General features: G+C 47.1%; 1 protein-coding gene across 1 annotated transcript in view; it reads left to right on the top strand.

The window, feature by feature from the left end:
- Window positions 1–1,294: 1,294 nt before the first annotated feature.
- LOC119389440 (solute carrier family 2, facilitated glucose transporter member 1) overlaps window positions 1,295–22,910 on the top strand; it is a 101,835-nt gene continuing 80,219 nt past the window's right edge. The window contains exon 1 of the mRNA XM_037656693.2: window positions 1,295–1,601. Coding sequence (XP_037512621.1) covers window positions 1,443–1,601 — 159 coding nt within the window. The 5' untranslated portion in view covers window positions 1,295–1,442. The remainder of the gene's footprint in view (window positions 1,602–22,910) is intronic.

A 22,910-nucleotide genomic window follows, 5' to 3' on the forward strand; every position in this document is an offset into this window, starting at 1 on the left:
AAAAAGCTTTTTTTTTTTCGTTTAGCTCGAGTGTTCTACAGCCCAGCGAGTACATCACTGCCCGGTAAAATGCTTGTTGTTGGTTTTGAGAATGCGCTTTGGCCACATGACGCAGGTGCAAAAATTACACGTCCCGACAAGGCAGGTTTTTATACACTCAGCCATAACGCCGTGCCTACGCTCTCCCATCCCAGCGGTCTATGGTGAAGAAATAAAACAAGAGTGACTCTATTCTACCTCTATATCAAGCGTAGAAGCCAGGCTTCACGAGGAAAAGAAAAAGAAGGGTAATGGCTCACTGTAACGTGTTTAATTCTTTTAAAAATGGTGCAGTGATGTTAAAGCAGCAACTTCTTTCACAGCTGGCTGTCTGTCTGGAGCTAACTTTTCTTCTTCACTGGCGCGGTCGCGTGCAGCACCTTGCCGCGTCGTTCCTTGACAGATGAGGGAACTGTTTTCCGGGCCAATCAGTAAATGGTAGGGCCTGCTGGCTGAGATGCCCACGTGCCTGTCGCTTCCCGCATGCGTCGACCTTACGCAACGACCGAGGGCGGGTGTCGTCACTTCTTGGAGGTAGAGGAGAGGGTGCCAGACTGAGAGAGAGAAGAACCCTTTCGCGCGCCGTTGACGACAACGTGCTGTGCCGACGCGGGAAGCTCGAGAGAAAGAGGCAACGAGGCCACAAAGAGGTCATTGATTTTCTGGCGTGCTGCAATTCGACTACACGTTGGGTCACCTTCGCAGGGGTCGTCCTCTGTAGCTCAAGTACGCATACCGCGTACGTGCTTAATCGAATAAAACAGTTCGCGACAAAACTTTCAACCAAGAGCAGCGATCATACTTGAGAAATGCGCACGAATACCCCACCAAGGGTGATGAAGGCTGGGACGCTCCGCGGACCACCGAGAGACCGAGCCGGAGAGTTCTGCTTGCGTGCGCCGCTCGCAAAAGCGCTCCCTGTCGGGCTATCATCGCGGTCTGTAGCATGAACTATCGCTGTTTCGTGTTCGTGTGACACGTTGTACGGTGACTGGCATCGCGCGAAAGCCGAACAATGGACGACGTCGACGGTTTTGGCTGCGTGGGCGCGCGCGGCCCGCTGTCACAGCGAACGAGGCGCTCACTAGCGCCGCTGAGAGCGAACTAACCGGCGTAAACAGAGCCGCGGCTCGGAGCCGCCGGCTGCGGCTAGAGCTCGACCTTTCCCGTGACACACCCCGCGCACACCCCTCGGTGTGGCGCAGCTGCGCACGCGCGTGCACCAGTGACGACAGCGTGACGTCTGTGCCTGCACAGGGGGCCGGGCGCATGCGTGGCGCCCCGTACTGCTTCGTGTGCGTTGCGGCCTGGCGCTTTTCCGTCAGGGGTAAGGCGCCCAGGCACAGAGCTTGAAGCTCGCTCGCTCGCGCTCGGGGTTTACGTGCGAGCCGCCGGCAACCGCCATGGAGACCGACCAGCTGAGGCTCAGCGAGATGGCGTACCTTCACGTCCCGGACAAGGAGCGCTCCAAGAGCCCGTCTCCGTGCGACTCGCTCGCCTCGTCCGCCACCGACATCTCCACGCTTCCCATCCACGACAGGACTCCGCACCACGACGAACACGTGAGTGAGATCCCGGCACTCGGGGGGGTCACCACAGAGGTCAGCCGCCGGGGAAAGTGTGAGCCAATGGGGGCGCGGGGGCTCGTCCCCGACCCGGCGGGAGACGCTGCGGCTGCCGGTGTCGCTCCCAATGCCCCGGCTTCCCCGCGAAATTTTGCGCTCGCTGCCATCGATCCCTGGCTGGTGGGCATGCCGGCCGGTCTGGCGGCCACGTAGCAGCAGCTACGACTCGTGCGAGCTCGTCGAAGCAGGTTACAATAGAGAGCTTGGCCACGTCACTTTGCCGTCGCGTTCGAGAGCTTCTGTTCGGTCTCATGGTTGACGCAGTCGGCAAATCGCTCTCCGCCACACAGCGATGTAGGCGAACGGCGAAGCCAGCTTGGCAGGGCGTCTGGTGCAGGGACGCCGCCGTGGACGGGCGCTCTCGCGAAGACGCACGCGCCCGGTCCGCTCGGGCTAAATATATAACGGGCCTCGGAAAATACCGGCCGCTCTTAGCTGACAGGTCCCCCTTACTCGGCGCCTCGGCCCCTGCAGAAACGTCGCTATCGGGACGCACAGATTGCTAGAAGCGATGCCCTTGCTTTTTGCAGAATACTGCGAACGATCTTGAATACTGATCTCGCTGAACTATCGGCTATCGTTACTTTATCTTTAGCTATCGAACTATAGGCTATCGTTACTTACGCTGTTCATAAACAACAGCGAAGTGACAGATAGATCACTTTTACGTGCCCTTGCGCGGGCAAATGTGTATTTAGCGTAAACATCACTTCTCTCTTTTAATGCAACCGCTGCGTCCTCGGATAGCATCCGTTTTAGTGTTTGCATTCAATGAAAAAGATATCGTCGTCACTTGAGACTTAAACACCGTTGACAGCACGAATCTGTATCGCTGCCAAGATCACGTCAGCCGAGTAACATATTTCTGTCCCGAGTCCTGCCAAGGGATGTCTGTTTTCTCGGTATAACTCACAATGGCGACCCACGAAATATTTTCAGCCTAAAAAGAAACATTTCCTTAAAAACCAGGTCAACGGGTCGAACACGGAGGTTACTAGCTGGGGCGAGTAAATTTGTGTGGTCCTTTTTATTAATGCGTCTTTCTCATTATTTTTAAACCGCGCTACGTTCAGATGAAGTGGTCTGTACTCCGGAGAACCTGGCAGGAAACTGAAACTGTTTTTACTGATCGCTGGTGAAATATTTGAGTTATGTTGTAATTCTATAGTAATTTCTAGCTACTTATTCATTGGCTTTTCTTGCTTCTTAACAGCGGAGCTTTTATAATGATGATGATGATTTCGCATTTGTGACGAAAATTGCACTTGAGTGATTATACTATCTGGCTACGTTTAATTGATGCAGTTTTCACTATTTTGGAAGGCTAATAGCGATTATTCAAAAATGAATTCGAAGTATAGGTGGCGGTGTGTTGAAGATGAATCGATGCACGGTTCATTTTTGTTGTTTGGTATGTAAGAAGTGAAGGCTGATGATAGGGGAGCTCCTGGGAGAGGAGAGGATGGTCCAGATATGATTTGCTTATTTGCGCAGTACTGTTAGCCTTGTAGAAGGCGGTATAGGCAGGGGAGGGAGAGTCCACACTGCTTACATTCGTTTTGCTCATCGTCGACAGACGAGCGTCATCTGCACGCGGTCTTGTCACGACGTCAAAAGCAGGCGCACTGGATGTCTGCTCGTGGCTGAAATGGAGATAACACTGAAAAGAAAAAGAGAGAGAGAACGGGTTTTGTTCTAATTGAGCTGATAAGTGCAGTAAAGTAAAGCTCAGCTAGTCGTTTTTCAGAAAAACAGATGGTGCGTGTGGACCGTCTGTCAAGCGACAGCGCACATGCTCATTTCGTAGCTCGGTCTTTGATGTATACGGTGATATATATAAATGTAGTTTTGTAGTTGTCTACTCACACACACACACACACACACACACACACACACACACACACACACACACACACACACACACACACACACACACACACACACACACACACACACACACACACACACACACACACACACACACACACACACACACACACACATACATACATACATACATACATACATACATACATACATACATACATACATACATACATACATACATACATACATACATACATACATACATATATACATATATATATATATATATATATATATGGAAAGGAATCGACAGTAATGACCAAACGAACATTTAATTTTTGTGCGCGCTGCCGCGCAGTTTATGTCGCCGCATAGCTGCTCAAAGTGCAAATGAGTTCCGCGGAATCCCGCAAGGTGGCGGAAGGGCTGTGAAAGAGATAATTGACACCCTGTTAGCTGGTTAGCTGTCCTGGTTAGCTCATTTGGTAGAGCGACCGCCCCGGAAAGGCGTTGGTCCCGGGTTCGATCACCGGACCAGGACTAATTTTCCTTCAACTAAGAGGCTTTACTTTCTGAGAAATCCGTGTGGATTTCCTTGTTGCTTCGTGCTACAAGCGCGCGGTTGTCAATTATACATTTCGCCAGCCGCTCAAAGTGCCAGATAAACAAGCAGTTGATCAACAAGGAGTCGCCTCGTGGCTGCAGTTATCGCGAGGAAAATTCCTCGGACCAGCAGTGTTCATAAAAGTGTCTGCATTTAGCCGCAGTGGGGGTCTGAACTGGCAACTGTGTTGCAATCTCAGCCGCGCTCTTTGTGTTTGACTGGACGTTGTTTACGTTCCACGAGAGAGACAGTCGGGAGTGTGGGTGGCCCTCGTTGTGCCAAGGATTCTGTGTCAGCTCTTTGATTGCTGCACACATTGACAGCTTCGACAGGGGGCATCGTGCGATCTGACAAATAATTGTGCTAAGCCTTCTGAGATAACAAATTGACGCATACTGTTCCACTCATGTGAAGAAAAAGGGGTTTATTTCGCGCTTCTTTAGCGCAGTTTTACAGCCTCATAGCGGCTGACGTAATTTATGTTGGTGATTAAGTTCAGTTCAGTTCAATTCAATTTTTATTCCATTCTTCTTGGTATACAAAAAAAAAAGATATGGAGGAGGCCCGAACAAAAAGTGAAACACCGTTCACTTGACGGGGACTCGGCCCCCCCTTACAAGGCATACAGCATGACAGTAGATACAAACACCTAATACGCGCATTTGTGACAACAAATACCGCAAGGGTGTACATTTCATGTGTTTTTTTTGTTTTTATATAAAATTAAACATACTTCATACGCATACCAAAAAAACACAAGACCACGTGCTATACTTCTGAAATAAAAGAAACTGAGTGAATACGCTTAATTACATTTTGCAAACGAAGGAAAGAGAAATAAGAACGCTATAGAAATACAGATAAACTAAGAAAGAAGAAGAGTACAATTGTTCAAATGATTCAGATACCTGAAAAATATTTTATCGCTATAAAAAGAGCTGTAACTACGACAGCGACACTAATTAATTAATTAATTAATTAATTAATTAATTAATAATTCGTTCATTCGCATTAAAGCTGTGGATCTATTCTGATCTTTTATAGATTAGACATAGCAAGGAACACGCATATTTTTTTATCTTTAGCTTTTCTGTTTTTATTATATCAACGGTGCATTTTGTATAGACGGCCCTAAATTGGCTCACCTTCCCAGTTCTCTGCACTACAAAAAATAAAAAAGGAAGAAAGAAACGTCAAGACACGACAGCAAGGAACCAGGAGGACCAAAAAACTGGTATGCAGCTCAGTCATTGGATCGAGGTTGCACGAACACAACGGTGCCGTTATAACTGCGGATAGTCGACAGTTGCCATCATCTAGTCAACACTAGCCAAGAGTTAGGCAGTGCTGGTAGCTTGCGAGTAAACGTGAGCTGATTCAGGAAGGAGCGGAAATATATGCTGTCATCTGGTACCCGTGTGGGAGCTCGGCTCCCTGCCTAACCCTTAAGGGAGATCGCTGCAAATGTTTGTCGTTCCAACGCCACCATTTAAGGTCGCACTAGTTAAGTAGACCACTCGCATAAACGTCGCGATTTGGAGATTTTCGGCGTCAGGACCTAGTATCTGACGGCTTCTGAAGCACGAGTGGCTATTTTGTCAATGGGTCTCCGTGTGAACACGTTGCGTCAGTAGCGGAGCGTCAAGGAGACGGCGCGGCCTCGGCGCCGAGCGCCCGTGCGTGTGAAGGGGCGGGCCACGGCTCAATGAAGCCGAGTAAAGGGGGCCTGAATGTGTTGAGGCTCTCGCGTATTAAACGTGGCAGACAAACGAACCAAGTGACGCACACCGAGTCGCTCGAGCGGGCTCGAGACACGCGCGAGCCTCTTTTTAAATGGAACGAGGCGGCCATGTTTACTACGCCGCGTGCTCGTTGTTAGCAGCGGTCTCGCGTGGCGCTCTTGTATTCTTTCTCGTTTACTTTATATTTATTAGGCGGTATTACGAGACACGGAGGTAGGAGGAGTGTGCGCTCCTTACTGAACGGGAACATTCCAAATATATTCTTCACGGACTATTTTTTTTAGCGACACACGCACACGAGTGGGAGCCCGCTGACACGTTTGCCTTCCCGTTTTGACATACCGGAATTGCGTGTAAGCAAGCTTTAGCTGTACTGCGCGCAAGAAAACGAGAACGACGAAAAAGAAGGGACGGACTTATCTCGTGTTCCTTCACTTCCTGTCTTCATCACGTATGTATGTTCTGTTAACAATACAACTTCAATTCACAGTCTGCGCTTGTCCCTGTCTTTTTCATCGTCTTTGTTTTCTTCCACGCAGTGTATACCTAGAGCATGAATCACCAACTTGCCCAATCGTCCACATTGATTAGTGTAAGCAAGATCATCCTTGAATTAACCGGGACGGTCTCGTTGACCTATTGGCTATTTTGTGTGTATGTGTGTGGAACGCCTCGCTATAGCGCGAACCTTTCTAGCGACAAGTTTGCGCACCTCATCTCTGTTCTAATACTTTCCCGCTCGTTATTATTGTGGGCTGAGATGATAGGAGTATGTAGGCGCCACCCAAGCAAGTCTCTAGCCCCGCGGTGACTCGGTGCTGCTGAACCGAAAGGCGTGGGTTCGATCCCGGTCGGTCGCATTTTGATGGAGGCGGAATGCTAACAGCACGTGTATACTGGGCGGTGTCAGCGCACGTTACAGAGCCCGAAGTTGTTGAAATTATCCGGAGCCTTTCGCTACGGCTTCTCTCATAGCCCGAGTCGCTTTGTGACTTTAAACCCCATAAAGTAAGCCAAACCAGCCTCGAAATCGGAGAAAATTGTGACCGTGCACTGTGCTATACTCGCATGTAAAAAGGGAGTACCCTGCGTTGCTGTAGCACAGTTTTCTGGTTATACTGCGTTGACATAATTTTAATTGCACAAGACGGTACATTAGATACGTACAAAGTCACAGCAGGTCTTTATAGGAGTAGCGATGTTATTGACGCTGTGAAGGAAGCTTTTGTTATCTCGCTTTACCTCTGATCAACTCCCAACAAAGCCGCTTAAATTTTTACGTATTGCTTTACTGAACTCAGTAAGACGCCGTTCATGTATAGCACTCAGAAAATGAGGGCTAGAGCGTACAAGAATTATTGATATAAACAACGCCCCCTCTATTTTAGGCGCTGGATCTAAACATATGTCTATAGGAAGTGCAGCGCGAATAATCGAATGCCAAACCAATGCCTCTTCTAAGGCGCTGGCCAAACATCAGTCGGGGTAACTCGTTAGTTCTGTCTTACGTAACAAGATTGTTGCCTATGACTGCAATCAGGGGCATAGCCAGAAACTTATTTTGAGGGAGGGGGGGTGACCTCGTTTGAAGTATGTTCGTGCGTGCATTTGTATGTGTGCGTGTATATTATACACACAAAATGGAAAAAAAATCGGGGGTAGGGGGATTTGAACCCCCCGGACCCCTACTCTGGCTACACCAATGACTGTAGCAGAGTAAACAGCAAAACGACGCTGGCAGTCTTAACGTTTGGACGTGAGAGCGTGAAATTTCCATAATAGGTCCGCGTCACGGCGCAGACAGCGGCTTCTCTTTTGTTTGTCGTCCCCCTATCCGCACTCCCAGCTTCAGTCGGAGCAGCGAGTTGTCTTTCCCATTGTCTTCCGCGGCGAAAAGAGGCCCAAGTGTGGCGTTCGATGACGTGACAAGTTCTGCGGCGCAGTCAGTGACTTTTGCCCCCCTTTTCTTCGAGGGTGCTTGTGCTCGGTGTTATTGCCGTCGCAATCGAACTGACGATGTCAAAGACATCAGGTTAGCGCAGGAAGTTTTAATTTCTGCTCCTTGTTGCGATGATTTCTTTTTAAGGCGAAAGCCTTAGATGCCTCATCAAACGCGAAAATTGACTGTCGGCGGTGTCAGCACGAGGGATGAAAAAAGTCACCGTCACCTGATTACGTCACCATATAACGCCACCATGACTTCACAGATCGCCAAAATTTGTGACTTCGTGCCGTCACTATGACGTCACATAAAGCGTTGTCACATGATGACGTCATCACATGACATCGTTGCTTCGTCATAGGTGGGTCGATCACGGAGGCATTGCAAAACCAGGTGAGGTGCAGAAAGCTTGCAATGCCTCCGATCATGGAGGCAGTGCCAAACCACTTTTGGTGCAGAACTCTTTCGGAAAGAGGGGGGGGGGTGCGGAGGAGTAGCCGTGGCAAAGTATGGAAGCGCACAAAACTACACAAAGGCACTCACGCCCTCAGTCCCAGTTCGCCAATGCAAAAAACTGTCCGCCCAACACAAAAGCTTATAAAACACAAATATTCACACAAACGAAATGTCCACCCATAACGTAAAAGTTCGCTAAGATGTTGTCACAAGCGATCATAAGTGACTTGCAAATTGTTCCTTAAGTGCCTCGCTCTGACTGCAACAGTTATGTTTTGACAAAAATTCTTTACAAACACGAAATTACAGCAAAAATGTAGCCAAGAACACCGGTTGATAATAATGATAACTTTATTATATGTTGTTTAAGACATGTTTGCGCTTTTATGTAGCGCCGGTTGCTTCTTTCTCTCTTTTTTTTTTAACCGATAATAGAATAAGGGAAAGTGCAGCTGTGGAAAGAAGTACATAAAATCGCACCTAAAGACAGTTCACTTAGGTAAGTCAAGCCATAAAAACGTCACATAAACACGAAGTCCATTCGCACAACGACACGAAAGACGATACAAAATTCGGCTCAGTCAGATAACGATACCGTGCGATGATCTCCCTCAACAGTTTCATCACCCGAGCAGTGGGAAACCATGCACCGTTTGGTATGACGAGCTACATAAAGAAGCGTCTAAGGCGATGTGGATTTCGAAAGAAAGATTCCTACCACGGACGTCGACCCAGCAGCAAGGTAGAAGATGCCTCCGGTCGACGTTTTTATTTATTCGAGAAAAGAATTATTTCGCTCTCTCCACTCGAAACTATCAGAAAACTGTGAGTGAGCTGCTTAGTTTAGTGTTGCCAAATTATATCTCTTTAGTTAAATTTATGGTCAGTGACACAAGCTTTACGGAATACGCCCTTAAAGCACAGGGAAGGATAGGATAAGGGAAGGCAGAAGGAAACATATTATGAAGTTTGGTATGTCACTTTCAGAACATGCTGACAAAATAAAACCGAATGGGCGGCAACGCACTTAATAAAATAATGAGGAAGAAAGAATGACTGGTGGAAGGAAGGGGATATTGGCAAACGTATTTTTGTCAGCTCTAAATAGTCGCTTCATCTGGACATAATTGATTTCTGAATGCATTCACGTGTATTCGGCAGATATTTAAAATTTGGCTGCATCATTGGAAAGATAGCGAGACGATGTGCCAGTGCAGCTAAAAGACAACATGCTGGCCAACATATGTTTACTTCCGAATGACTGCCTTGAACAACCGAAGAAAAAATACAAAGACGTGACGAATGACTGATTATATCTAGAAAAAGAGAAATATAGGAGGAGGAGGGGAGTCGCATTGTATCAGAAGAAGTTCATTGTATATGTGATTTTTATGGACGTTCCGGCATGCCGAGGTGTCAAGGTTCGTTCATCTCATCAGTTCCTAGAAGCGATTTCTGCTAGTTCTGGCAGTTGTTCACGCCATTAACAGGATATGAAAGGTATCATACATGACACGAGAACAAAAAAATACATATATAGAAGGCAACAACGTTAGGACTGTGCTGGAAGCCCTGCCATATCAGCAGTTTAAAGACACATTTAAAAGCAGAGAAGCTTAGATTTTTGACAATGGTGAATTGGGCAACATCCCACTTAGGTTTTACACCATAGCTGGTTATACGTCAAAGGAATGATACTGTTCCCTTCCAAGTGAAAGCCGCTCCAGCTGTCGTTATCATGTGCGTCGGCATTTAAAGGTGCTTGCAGTCAGGCCAGCTTTCTCAGAAGAAAGGGTAAGCCCGCAGTGCATCTGAACTGCGTATAGTACTTTCAAAGCCTACCGGCAACTCATGATGACGCGCGGAAAAGTTTTAGATTTCGCGATTTCGCAGCGCAAATAGCATATGTCAGACGTTTGCAGGATGGCATTTCAGCAGCACGCTTAAGACCAAAGCACAGGCTTGGCATGTCGTCAGCTACTTGACTAAATTACACCTGGTCACTAAAAACACAACAGATGGAAGCGGTAAAATATAATTGCGGATACCATGTGTTCTTATGGACACGGTGCGGCTTATAGGATTTAATGTCAATGTATGTTTTATTCATCAGCAGGTCTACACGCTTCTTTCTAACGCCTGCAAGATACACTAGATGTTTTTCTTTTAGTTCGAACAATTTTTTTTCATAAATTTCATGAAACCTACTAGACGATTGTTTCTTCTGGTGGATTACCTCGTTTTGGAAGAGGATTTTAAAGCTACTTCCGCAATAAATCGCGATGTACAGGGAGCAAATAAAACTCAAGATGTGTTTTTTTATAATTTTTATCAATTGCAATCAAAGTGAAACCTTCCGGTAGGGAAGGAATGTCTCCTCACCGGAAATCCCAAGGCTAACGCTACCTTCGAGATATCCGTGCCGGAGTTGTGATAAGAAACGCGTTGGCCGTTAAAGTTGAAATAATTCGGAACATTGTGATGCACGCTTTTGGTAAACCATTAACTGGAACGCCAACGTATTAAACTTGAAATCGGTGTACTCGTACAATTTCTACAAGGCGTGGCAGAAGATTTTTTTTGCTGCTCGAGATCGATTCGGAAATTGCGGCATGTTTCCTCAAGTGAATAATTAAAAATATATAACTAGGAAATACCTTAATAAATCATCACGGCATCATCACGACAGATTACACATTGCGCAATTGTCAGGAAATTCATAATGTTTCATGAGTTAGCGTAGTAACCCTTGGAAATAGAAAAAAAGTTCCATTCCTATAGAAATGGAATAAGGTAGTAAAACTTGAATGCTAAATTAAGAACAAGTCTTCCTTGATTAATTTTCATTGTCGTTCAAGCTCAAAGCAGACTTGACATGTTCATTACTGACGGTGTTATCTAAATGTTGTTTGTGTGCTCAAAGGCAGACATTTAAGCATATCAGTAATGGAATACTGGAAAGTGCAGCTTCAGTACGGGACAAAGAAAGAGAAACCGAACACAGGAGCAGAGGAATTGAAGCTATACTTTCCAGTATTAATATGAACCAATTAACCCAGCAACGAATTCTATTCTAAGTGATGAAACGCACTGTGAGTTGTATCTGAATTGGCCGCATATACTCCTGTACGGTCACAGGAATAAGTTGTCTGTTTAAAATGGCGTCCATTTCAGCGGTTCCTCGAGCTCGTTATGGAAGGCTCGACGTGCTTGACATATTATAGTTAACATGACGGTCCGATGGACAAGGCGGTCTGCGCGATGTCATCACTTGTCATCAGCGCTTCTGCTTTAACTCGCCGGCCGCAGCTGAGGTCATGATGTGCACTTGTTTGAACGCATCTGACTTCCTGGAAGTATGGTGTAGTTCTTAGCGCGAGAACTGTGGCATAGCAGGTATAGTTTGTGACGCCATGTTCACCTATAGTCAAGGCCATACGTCGGCAAAATATGGGGAGCTCACTCGGACTCACGAAATATATTTTGCCCTCAGGACTCACTCGTACTCACACTCACCAAAGCTTTCCTCAACTGGACTCAGTGGCGTAGCCGGGGGGGGGGGGGGGGCACACCGGGCCCGTGCCCCCCCCCCCCCAATTTTTTTTTTTTTTTTTGCAATGGCATACACGGTACAAAATGACACTCGACCATATCTGCCTGCCCTGACCCCACCTCAGATCATAGAGGTGCCCCCCCCCCTCCCTCGAAAAAAATTTCTGCATATGCCCCTGACCGGACTCACTCGGACTCAGACTCACAAAAAGTTTTCTCGACCGGACTCACTTGGGCTCAAACTCACCCGAATATTACTCATACGGACTCACTCGAATGAGACTCACGGCTCGATCTGAGCCTGATTGAGTCGACTCATGAGTGAGTTTGCCGACCTATGGTCAAGGCACGTCAAATAAGAAGCAAAAGAACTACTTTACAGTACTTTTCTCGAATAGGCAGCGCAAAGGCAACGAACACGGACACAAAAAAAGACGCAAACACAGGCGCTGTAAACACAGGCGCTGTACTTTACAGTAGTTTTGACAACTATTTCACCTCCAAAGTGTCCGTGAGGAGTTCAAGCGCAGCGGAGCGTGAAGCACCTAAAACAAAGCCCTATGCTTATGCCACTGCAGATGACTCTGTCGACAAGCTTTTACAGGACTGTGCTGTGCGCTGCCGCAGCGTCGCGTTGCCATTGAGCACCCGCCCACGTATTATAAGATATTCCACAACATAAAGTTGTACGTGTACTTTTATTACGATTTATTGCGATAGCACTTGTATGGACATTTCCGGTGGGTTTTTGCCGTCGGCGTCGCCGTGCCGTTCCGTATTGCAAGAAATATTCGTCTACACGCTTGAATCTCTGATGGACGAGTTTCGCAACATCCTGGCTTGTTGCGTTATGTATGTTTTCGCGTATATTATAGGTTTATAGTTCTAGATGTTGACGAAGGTTTACAGGCTTCTTTCATGACCGTAAGCGCACGTTGGGCATTTTACTGAGCCTTTCCAAGGCCTGCATATTGAAGCATCGACGGCGCCCTGTAACTGTAATGCAATATATCAGAAAAGAAAAAAAGAGACAAAACAAAACAAATGTATTGGTCTTACAAATAACGTCGTATGTTCTTTTTTTTATATGTTATAAGGAAGTGCTGGCGCACAAATTAGGCATCGCCGCACCGGCTAATACTTGTCTCTTGGGTACGTTCAACAGGCAGGTTTCAAAATAACGCCAAATAACTTTATCAAAGTAAATATGTCCATTAACCTTCCGGAATAGTATGCGTTTTCGAAAATGTAGTAGGTGTGTATGTATACAATTAACTTAAGAATAAAGGAAATGCTGTTCAGTCTAAGATATTCATGTTCAAAGAACGTCTCTGCGCAACTGTATTGCCGCGTTACTCAATGATACGATCAATAGTTCGTTTGCAGGCCCTGCGCCAGCTTTTTTTTTTTTTTTTCGCAGAATTCGCGATGCCTGCCAAACTGAAGTCAGACTGAAAAAAATTACGCGCTTTCGCGAGAGAACAACAAAAACAGTCTAAAATTACAGTTGGCCGCTACTTTTCCTCTTGTTGAGACCGCTTTTTTTTTTTTTCCTGCCCAGAAGCTCACGATTCTTGTTTTCTACCGTGAAGCAAACAGCCGAATAAATAGACCGCCACAACGGCCGTCCAAATGCAGCTCCCATGAAGGAGCCTTTACTGCTTCTGCAAAGCAATCTTCGAAACCAAACGTCAGGCTCCGACAACCGTTCTATATTGGGGCGCGCTTTTTCTTCTTCAGTGGAACCGGGGCTTAAGCAGCGTGCTTTATCTGTAGCTATTTTCTGCGCGGAAATCGAACGAGACGAGGTCAAATGAAACCGCACTGTAATGTCCTTATAAGATGTTCTCGAACTTCGGACATAAACAGTGACTTCCATGAAGCCGTGATTTGCCCGCACAGCGTTGCATGAAATGCGAAATTTAGCTGCGCGGGCAGAAAAGCGAGTTGGAAGAAATGCGTACGCTTAACGGGAAAAAGTCGATAGGATTTGTACGAGTGTATGGCTGGACGTCCTACTTTCTCTGTTAGCGGCTTTTAAAAAGATGCCTTTGTATGGACGGAAAAAGAGCAGTTTGGGCAGCACTTCTTGGAGCTTCTAGCTAAACTGAACACAGTAACTTTTAGCGCCGCAAAACGACACAAGAAATATGACAGACAGGATACAGCGCTACTCTCAACGGACCAGTCAGTTGAGAGTGAGCGCTGTGTCCTATCGTCTTTCTTGTGTCGTTTTGTTGCGCCAAAAGTTAATATGGACATGCGCCAACTAGCCCGTCAGCTCATTTTTGTTATACTGAACACGTTATCAGAACCACATTACCTCATTATTTTATTCGTACGTGTGAATGAGAAGAGACGAGACAGTGGACATGCCCCTACTTTTATAAACTAAATTACATAAATGTTTGGTGGGGTAAATCGTTTCTGCGGTAGCCCTCGAGGTGGACGAAGGCTTACGAAAGGAAAGGCTTTCATTCACACGCCTTTAGCACGAAGCTGCAAAGGAAACGCCTACGCCTACGGCAGTTGAAGAAAAATGAGTCCGGGTGCGGTCATCGAACCCTGCACCAATGCCTTTCTTTACACCCATCCGTAGCACGAAGCTTTGTAGCTTTGTGTAACAAACTGATGGCTATCCAAAGAAGAGGGAGGACAAGGGAAAGATGGAGGCTTGAAGTGACAAGAAGTCGTGGAACAGTGGACGTCGCTGGAGCCATCGTTTCGACGAGTGGCCTTTTCTTCGTCAGGGCAGTTGCTGTCCTGGCAAGGACAAGTATTTCCGAAATTTTGGCTCCAGTGACATCCCCTGTTCAGCGACTCTGTTCTGTTCTAACGGGCTTGCTGTGGAGAGGTTGACGCTTTCGTCACCTCGGCTACTCTATTCCTATAAGCTCTGCAGCGAAAAAAGAAAAAAGTGGTCGCCGAAAACACAAAAAAATGAACAAGGAAAGAAAAAAAAGAGCAAACTTAAACAAATAAGAAAATAACATGGCAATGGAGAGTTCACTTGCAGAAATTTACTTCCAATACAGCGTTCGCAAGCACACAGTTCCATCCAAGTTCTACCCTTGAGTATACGGACCAACACATTACTTCTTGTATAGCTACACACAGCTACCCATCACAAACGCTTATATAGTCCAACGTCCACTAGGAAGTCTTTTAAGCAGATCCGAAATATTATAACGCAAGGATCTAACCACTGTTCTATGGAGAGGCCGTTTGATAGCATTGAATCAAAGCAATCATTAATATACGAAGTCGATCCACACACACAAAAGTTCTCATCATATCAAACGGGTGGTTAAGAAACGGGCGGTTGGGAAAGCTAACGCCGGAACCAACGGTACATCTGTTGGGTGACACTCGCGACTCTCTTCTCGTTCGTGGCTCGAGCTATGAGCGACGTGTTCGATTCCGCGAGCAAAGAGTAAGGATGGATTTCCGCATAAACAGCCGCACGTCACACGAGAGCGCAGCTGCTTCCGCTACAGCGGCGGCGAGCCCCTGTTTGCAAGGTCGTAGAACGTGTACAATATCCGTGCACCTGACATCACCACCGAAGTCATCTATCAACCTTTCTTTTATATGGCAGCTCATGCCGACGTCGCACATTTCATTTCTTTCCGGAGGTACGAATCAGGCCCTCGAGGTTGCCGTATTTTCACCGTCTGCTGGTGACGAATGGCGTCGCCCATTTGAAATGACTTCTTTCGTTCCTGACTTCCGTTTGCCTACTGCTAGCGCACTGCTAGGCCACTTGGTTTCAGTGCACCGGCGCCTAAGGGTTACGCCACTTTGTTCGAGGCTGAGGTCCCGGTGCGACGACTAGCTGTAAATCTTCCACTGCACTTTTCGGCTATATATAACATTAAAGACAAAAAAATATATACATAAACCCGCTTTAGCTGGAGCAATGGCCACGGGAATGTTTTGCCAACAGTCCCCGTTCTCCAGATGCGCCTCAAGCCCCGCCGAAAGATGGGGTGGTCTCTGGACGACCGTTCCAATTCCCGGAGCCCCGATTCGGCTCGCAGCCCGCGAACAGCTGGGCCTCGGTACGAGCGGCGGTCGCCGGCATGAGCAAGCACGACATTCGCGTCTCCTGGCGTGAGCAGTTGGCTTCTCGCCCCGTCGACAGCTGTGCGCCGCCGAGTTGCCTACACGCCGCAGGTCGAGAGACCGCAGCTGTATGCGGTCCCTCCACCCCGTTCTTCGAGAAGAAGAGTTGGCCGCCAACTCTCGCAACGAAAACTCTGTGCAGCCACCGCGTTTAGGTCACTACCTCGCAAGTGGCTGCAGTCGACATGCGCGAAAACGACCCGAGTTGTTTGACTCGATGTCCTTTGTGTATCCTTCACGCGCCCGCCGCGGCGATGAGGTACCGCAGTTTCATCAGCCGAAACGCCCAAATCCGGGTTTCGGGAAAAGCTGAGCCCCATCTGAGGAATCCAAATCGTACGAAACACGCAGGATCACTGCCAGCAGAAGAGTGCACCGCGGATCAAAGCCCCCACGTGCGGTGTCGCGAGGACAGATGACGTAGTGCGGCTTTAGTCACCAAGGGCCGTGGCCGACTCTATATAAGGCCTTCTCCCGGGGGTAACGCCGCGGAGCTGGCTTACCATGTCTTCACGAGCAAATGGATCTCACTTATGCTTATCTTCAGTTTCCTTTTCTGCGGATCATAGCGACTGAGCGAGAAGACCCACGGTGGCTTGCTTTGAATGCTTTCAGTGTGTTTTGGTGGTAAAGCTCGGCTTACTGTGCTCCGCGCAGAGATGGCAGCACCGCCCAGACCAAGCTGGAACACGTGCCAGGCGCGCATTTTCAAAACACAGCTCGATTCGTAGACGACGCGCTCGTGCGACGGCCCTCCGCGCGTTTCCGCAAACGATGTCACGCGATCTCACAGAAGTCTAATGACGTTCACGGGGGCCAACTCTTATTTTTGGTTCACGCTTAATCCAGGGCAAGGTTTGGCTGTTGAGCGGACTCTCGAGCGAGTCTCTTTCCTGCATTCCTCTTTCTCAGCACGTGGCGCGCCGCGCCTGCGCTGCATGCCGAAACCCCCGCGCATCGTGCATTTTTAGCGCGAGTTCAGCCCACCAGATTACGCCACGCGAGCCCTCTCGACGTCTGTTGGCCGTCTGCATTTCGCGCTCTCTTAGCCGCTTCTGGGGCAATGCGCTTCTCTGTCTGCCGCCAATAGCGCTCTCGTGGCGGCTCGCGAAAGTGTTGCGCTACTACAGGCGTGTGCACCAGGGGGGCAGGAGGGGAGGCAGCACCCCCCCCCCTAACAACCTAAAGGGGGTGCAGAGCCTTCCCCTTACTTATACGCAGTCGGACCTGCCCGTCATTGTTTAAGTAGCATGGTAATGGCCACGCAGATTTATGACAATCGCGGCCGAAGGCCCCTGATGTTGCATTCCAAGAACTGTTTACTTCCCATCTTTACTCCCGAAAAACCAAAGGCAGGCCATTATGAGAAGCGTTTCATCGCTTCATTTTTCATTTTTTCATCCATTATAGAAGCATGTTGTCTTTTGGACTCTACCAACGGGAGAGTGCGTGTGGGGAGGGGATGCTGCGCGATGAAGCTGCCTGAAGCTGTAGATAACACGCGCCAGAAATCGCGTGTTCAGTCCGAAATGTCGCCCGCTACGGTGGTCTAGTTGTTATGGCGCTCGACCGCTGATCCGAAGGTCGCAGGATCGAATCCCGGCCGTGGCGGCCGCATTTCGACGGAGACGAAATGCTTGATGCCCGTGTACTTTTAAGTACACGTTAAAGAACGCCAGATGGTCGAAATTTCCGGAGCCCTCCACTACGGAGTCCCTCATAATCATATCTTGGGTTTGGGACGTAAGCACCCAACATTTGTTATTATATTATTAGTGCGAAATGTCATGCTTAATCTGCCGACAGCAGATAACGCACCGGTGCTCGTCCCTGCATAATAACGTTTATCTGACGACGCAGCGTGATGCAAGCTCCGAACAGGCCGTTCTATAAATGGTCCGTGGGCTGCGCGTGGACGTGAAAGGGAAAGCTCCCATAAAATGGCTCGTAAAACAGCTCCTTAATGTCAGCGTGACGTCACGTAAAATCACGCCATATATGCCAAGAGCGAAAACATCCATTCAGTGGTAGAGGTACCCACAGCGATCTTCATCGCTCTCAAAAGCCCATTGAAGCCATCGCTCTCACGACAAGGACGTTGTTGCGCGTCCCGTGGACTGAAACAATGGCAGCACCTTCAAAGCATCGTCAGTGTTATTGTGGCCGCAGCTGTGCGGCACTCCTTCGCCGCCTCTGTTGTCTTCACTCTCAGCGCAAGAATCAAGTACGATCTCTTCGTGCACAGGCAGCTCCCAGTCGATGAATTCGAATATCCTCGGAGGCGCATGCAGTAAACGTAGAACGCGCTTTCTTTTGCAGGCAGGGCCGACAGGTGCTCTTTTTCTTTCTCATGGTAGATTGCGTTGCTGCTCATTTAAAGGGACACTAAAAAAACAAACAAGCTTTTTCCGTATTAGTAAATTATTCACGATACCAAAAACACCCCCATTGCTGCGAGAAGAAGCTTGGTAAGCGAGAAAACGCGCAAAAAGAAAATGCGGCTGGTGACGCCACCTTGACGTCAAAGTCGCCATGATGTCATAGATTTTGACGGCGCCTACTAGGTCCTACGTAGTTCCTAATTGGTAAAAGTCAATTTCGTTGTCCTCTGAGGGAGCCAGCGACTTAGCAGACGAAGTTTCGGAAAATTTTGTTGAGCCAATGTGGCCAAAATACGAAAAAACCACTTTGAAATCCGTGACGTCACAATCGGATATTTAGGCGCGAGAACTTGAAAGTGAAATTTTTGATATTAATTTTCTCAACTATTAATAAACCTATGCTAGTGAAATTAACGACACTGGAGTTCTAAGAGTGTAAATTATTAGTCTAAACTAATCGATTGTTTCACTTTAGTGTCCCTTTAATTCGTTGTGGTATTGTACAATAGTTCATATTTTATACCTGTCAACATTTCCGAATTTCGCGTAAAGTTTACGTGTTCGTTCGCTTTCTACGATCGTATTGTCAAGTTTCATGAGAAATGGTGTTTGTGAAATCGTTTCGCTCGTCGGAGGTGTTTTGCGTCGAAACAACACCCCCGGAAGTGTTTTTCGTCGATAGCACACCCGCAAGGATGTCTACTTCTTCATTCGAACAATCGTTAATAAGTTCCCTCCTGCAGAAGGCAAAATTGGCATTGCCAAAGTACATAGCTCAAAAAGTCGAACTGTTTCGTTTGCCAGTTTATGCTGTTCTAAGTTCTCTGCTGCTTGAGTCTCAAGGCTCGTCAATTAAGTCCGCAATTGACTCAAAAAGTGTGCTCAGGACAAACTTAAGTAAAAGGAATATACTAATACTGTACATTTAGGCAACGGCACTCGTCGTTGTCAGGGTAACGACTTAGTAGCGTTGCCGCGTTACGTTACAGGTGGACGTAACGCGTTACGTTCACAGGTGCGCATACGCACCGTTTTCATAGGGTAGGAACCTTATAACGCTTACGCATTAAAGAAGGAAGCTCGTTATCGATATAAGTTCGAACGCTCATTCATGAGTTATTCATTCACGAAAAATGTTGCGTGCACCACAGCACTGACGATCGATTAGAGTCGTTTGTGACTGGTCGGCCTTGGGTGCATCCTGCGCTGATGTTAATCTCGCAAAACACTTCGATCCGTGCCCCATTTGACAAGGATTAGAACGCCCGCTATGTTTCCATGTAGTCACCCGAACCACGTCCTCATTTTTACTGCCCCACAGCGCAGTCGCTCTGTACAGAGTTAGAGCCTGAGGCCATCTGTCTGTTCGTTCGTTGCCACGGCGGCGGCATTTCGATGCAGGCTAAACACGAAACTGCTCGTGCATCGCGATTTATATACGTAGGTGCACCTTTGAAAAAACTCAGATGGTCAAATTCAATCCGTCATATCTCATAACTCATTGAACAGTTTCGGCGAGTTAAATGGGACACTTCAGTCATTGCTATATTATGCTCCTCCCTATCACACAAGCACGCACGCATTTTCGTTTCTTTGTTCATATGTACGTGAGCAATTGCAGATCATCACACATTGTCATGGATCATTGATCGGTCTCGCTTTTGGGCTGTTCTCAACTCTGTATTTTCGCAGTTCTTCGCGCGTACATTTCTTCCTTTCTTTCTTTCTTTCTTTCTTTCTTTCTTTCTTTCTTTCTTTCTTTCTTTCTTTCTTCTTCTTCTTTCTTTCTTTCTTTTCTTTCTTCTTTCTTCTTTCTTTCTTTCTTTCTTTCTTTCTTTCTTTTCTTCTTCTTTCTTTCTTTCTTTCTTTCTTTCTTTCTTTCTTTCTTTCTTTCTTTCTTTCTTTCTTTCTTTCCCTCACAGCTGCATTTATCTTTTTTTCCCCTACTAGTCTAGCCTTTTCGTAGACAGTTGATGTCATTACGACGGCGTTGCGCAAAAGCTTACGAGCAAACTGCACTAAATTAAGTGAAAGAGGAGCAGTTTCATCACACGAGAAAGTTCTCATATTAACTACGAGCGGTGGATCAACTACGCCGTGGTTCAGGCGCAGTCTTTCTTTTTGTCCTTGCCGTATACAGGTGCAAAAATATATTTGCGAATCGTGATAGGCTTTTCATCGCACTACATCAGCGGTCAAAAGTTCGGGCCGCTATATAAGATATATGATATAGCCAGCATAGATCTCCAGCCATGGTCGTCGCGGAGAGATAATATAATCGTGTCGCAACCCTCTCTTCAGGGTTCTCTCGCAATGGCGAAATTCCACCGAACGACCAAGAGGCTTTATACTTTTTCGTATCGTCAAATCCCATCATTCATATTGCAGTCAGTAATAGCCCCGTGCTTTGATAATTCCGGCGCCTGGTTACCCGAAAGTTATTTCGAATGGTAACTGATCGCAGTTAAGGCCTGAGTTAGTCGATGAAATCTAAGAGAATAGCAGGGCGCCGCAACCAAGGCAGCAGAAACGAAAACACAGATGCTGACCTCAGTAAAGCTTTTTTTCTCTGAGCGATGATACGAGAAAAAAGCTCGAAAAACATAAAAATGTGGAATAATATACAAAACTGTTTTATATTGCACTTGTTTGTGTAGTTCAAACGAGGTAAAATTTATCATTTTGGGTTCGCAGAAGCGATAACTGCATCGACTGGGCGTCCAATCCTGTTAATGTGTTCCCGTTTCCGAGGGGAGGTAGACGGTGGTGAAAAAACTTTATTAAGGTCCTTCTGTCGAGAAAGCCGAACTAAAATGGGCCCAGTCGGATTAAACACGCACTTTTATGCGGTCGAGACGCATTAAACTGGGTATGTTAGCACGTTTGATTCTATCCGGCTGGGGAGTTGCTAGTTGCGCTGTAGATACACACGCAGCGCTGACTTCTAACCTGTCTTTAATTTCAACCGATAAATTGATGCGTGTGCCTATCTTTCCCCTGTAACCTGATGCGATTATGTACTAGAGCGTTATTTTAGCAATTGAAACAAACTTCTTCGCTAGTCTGTCTACAGCGACGTACATGTGGAGATGCAGTACAGTCAAACCCGACTATATCGAACTCGGGTAAATCGAATTTTTTTTATATCAAACTATTTTTGAACACGACAATGCTTCGACTTCAAGGCACAGGAATATTCTTTGCTACATTGAAAAAAGAAAAAGAAAAATAGCCAGGATGCGCGAAACACCGGGCAGCGCGAAACGCCCTAAGAAGTTGGCTTTCCCTCAAATGGAGTTGCCTTTTCTCGCGAACGGGGGCTTTCCCGCATAAGCGTGGGAGAGCGAGCGGTATGAGTAGGAGGGTGTCGCGCGGAGCGAGTGGAAACTACCGGATGCCGCCACGCACTTTCTCTCACGATTCCTCGTTGTCGCGCCCTTTGCCCCGTTGTACGCGATCACCGCTCGTACTGCGGAAGAAAGACATAGAGAACTAAGCGTTATTGTTCGCCCGGAGGTGGTGACTTCCTTGTAACAGGTAGCCATGGCTTGCAGCTGATGCACGAGCCCTGTCCACCAGCCGGATCTGGTCCTCAAGGTTTAGTGACGTCAGCAACGCCTCCCACTGGTCTTCCGGATTTTCTTGGATGCTCTGTTCGACTATGGGCGGGATACATGGGTTGTTTCGGCGTCCCCATACCATGTGGTAAAGGGTGTTAGCAGTCTCCGGGCAGTATCTGCGGTTCCTACTGGAGTTTCCGGGGTATATTGCGTGGAGTAGTGTACCGTGAAGAAAGAAAGAAAGAAAAAAAAAAAAGAAAAACCGGTCGGAGACTATTTACAGCGCTGGTAATTATGCCCGCGGTGCAGGTATTTAGAAACTAAAGAGTTGTTTTTTTTTTTTTATGAGATGCGCTGTTTGCATTGATACCGCGTATTCTCGCGCACAACCCGCCCCTGCATAAGACCTGCACCCCCAACAACAATATCGCGGGGGGAAAGAATCTGCAAAAGAACAGTTCCCGCCGATTGCTGTAAAGCCGTCTTTTTTGCATTACCCGCAATCAGTGCCGTGAAGCTAACTTGCGCACCAAAGTAAATTCTTTAAACGTTTTATATCGAATATATGCGGTACCTCGAACTAAATCCCGTTTTGTTTTTTTGCAAGTTCGATACATGCGGGTTTGACTGTATTCTGTACAATTAACGGGTCAGAAACATAAAGTATAAAACACGGAGGAACCCTTCCGTCTGTGCCTTGATTACCTCATACTTAATATTATAGCCTAGCAACGTGTCCTTCGTGTTTCACAGTGCGCATCATGTTACAGCGCAACAAATGTGAGTAGTCGCCTACAACCTGTAGGAAAGAAACGTAAGCACCGCCCTCAGCCTTCGCTGTGCCATCCAAAGAGAATTTGCACAGATGTTCTTTAGGATTACGCTAGCTCATTTCCGTGATGTCAAGCACTTCGCGACTTTAAGACAGTTGACTTTGCCATATAGATAGATATGCGTTTGTGTCACTGGTTTTATGTTGGAAAGTTGCACTCTGTGCACCACCCAACCGTAACCCGGCAGCCTTGATTTTATTAAAGTTGTTTCTCTCTCTGAACAC

The sequence above is a fragment of the Rhipicephalus sanguineus genome, chromosome 4 (genome assembly GCF_013339695.2).
Source record: "Rhipicephalus sanguineus isolate Rsan-2018 chromosome 4, BIME_Rsan_1.4, whole genome shotgun sequence".
Lineage (NCBI taxonomy): Eukaryota > Metazoa > Arthropoda > Arachnida > Ixodida > Ixodidae > Rhipicephalus > Rhipicephalus sanguineus.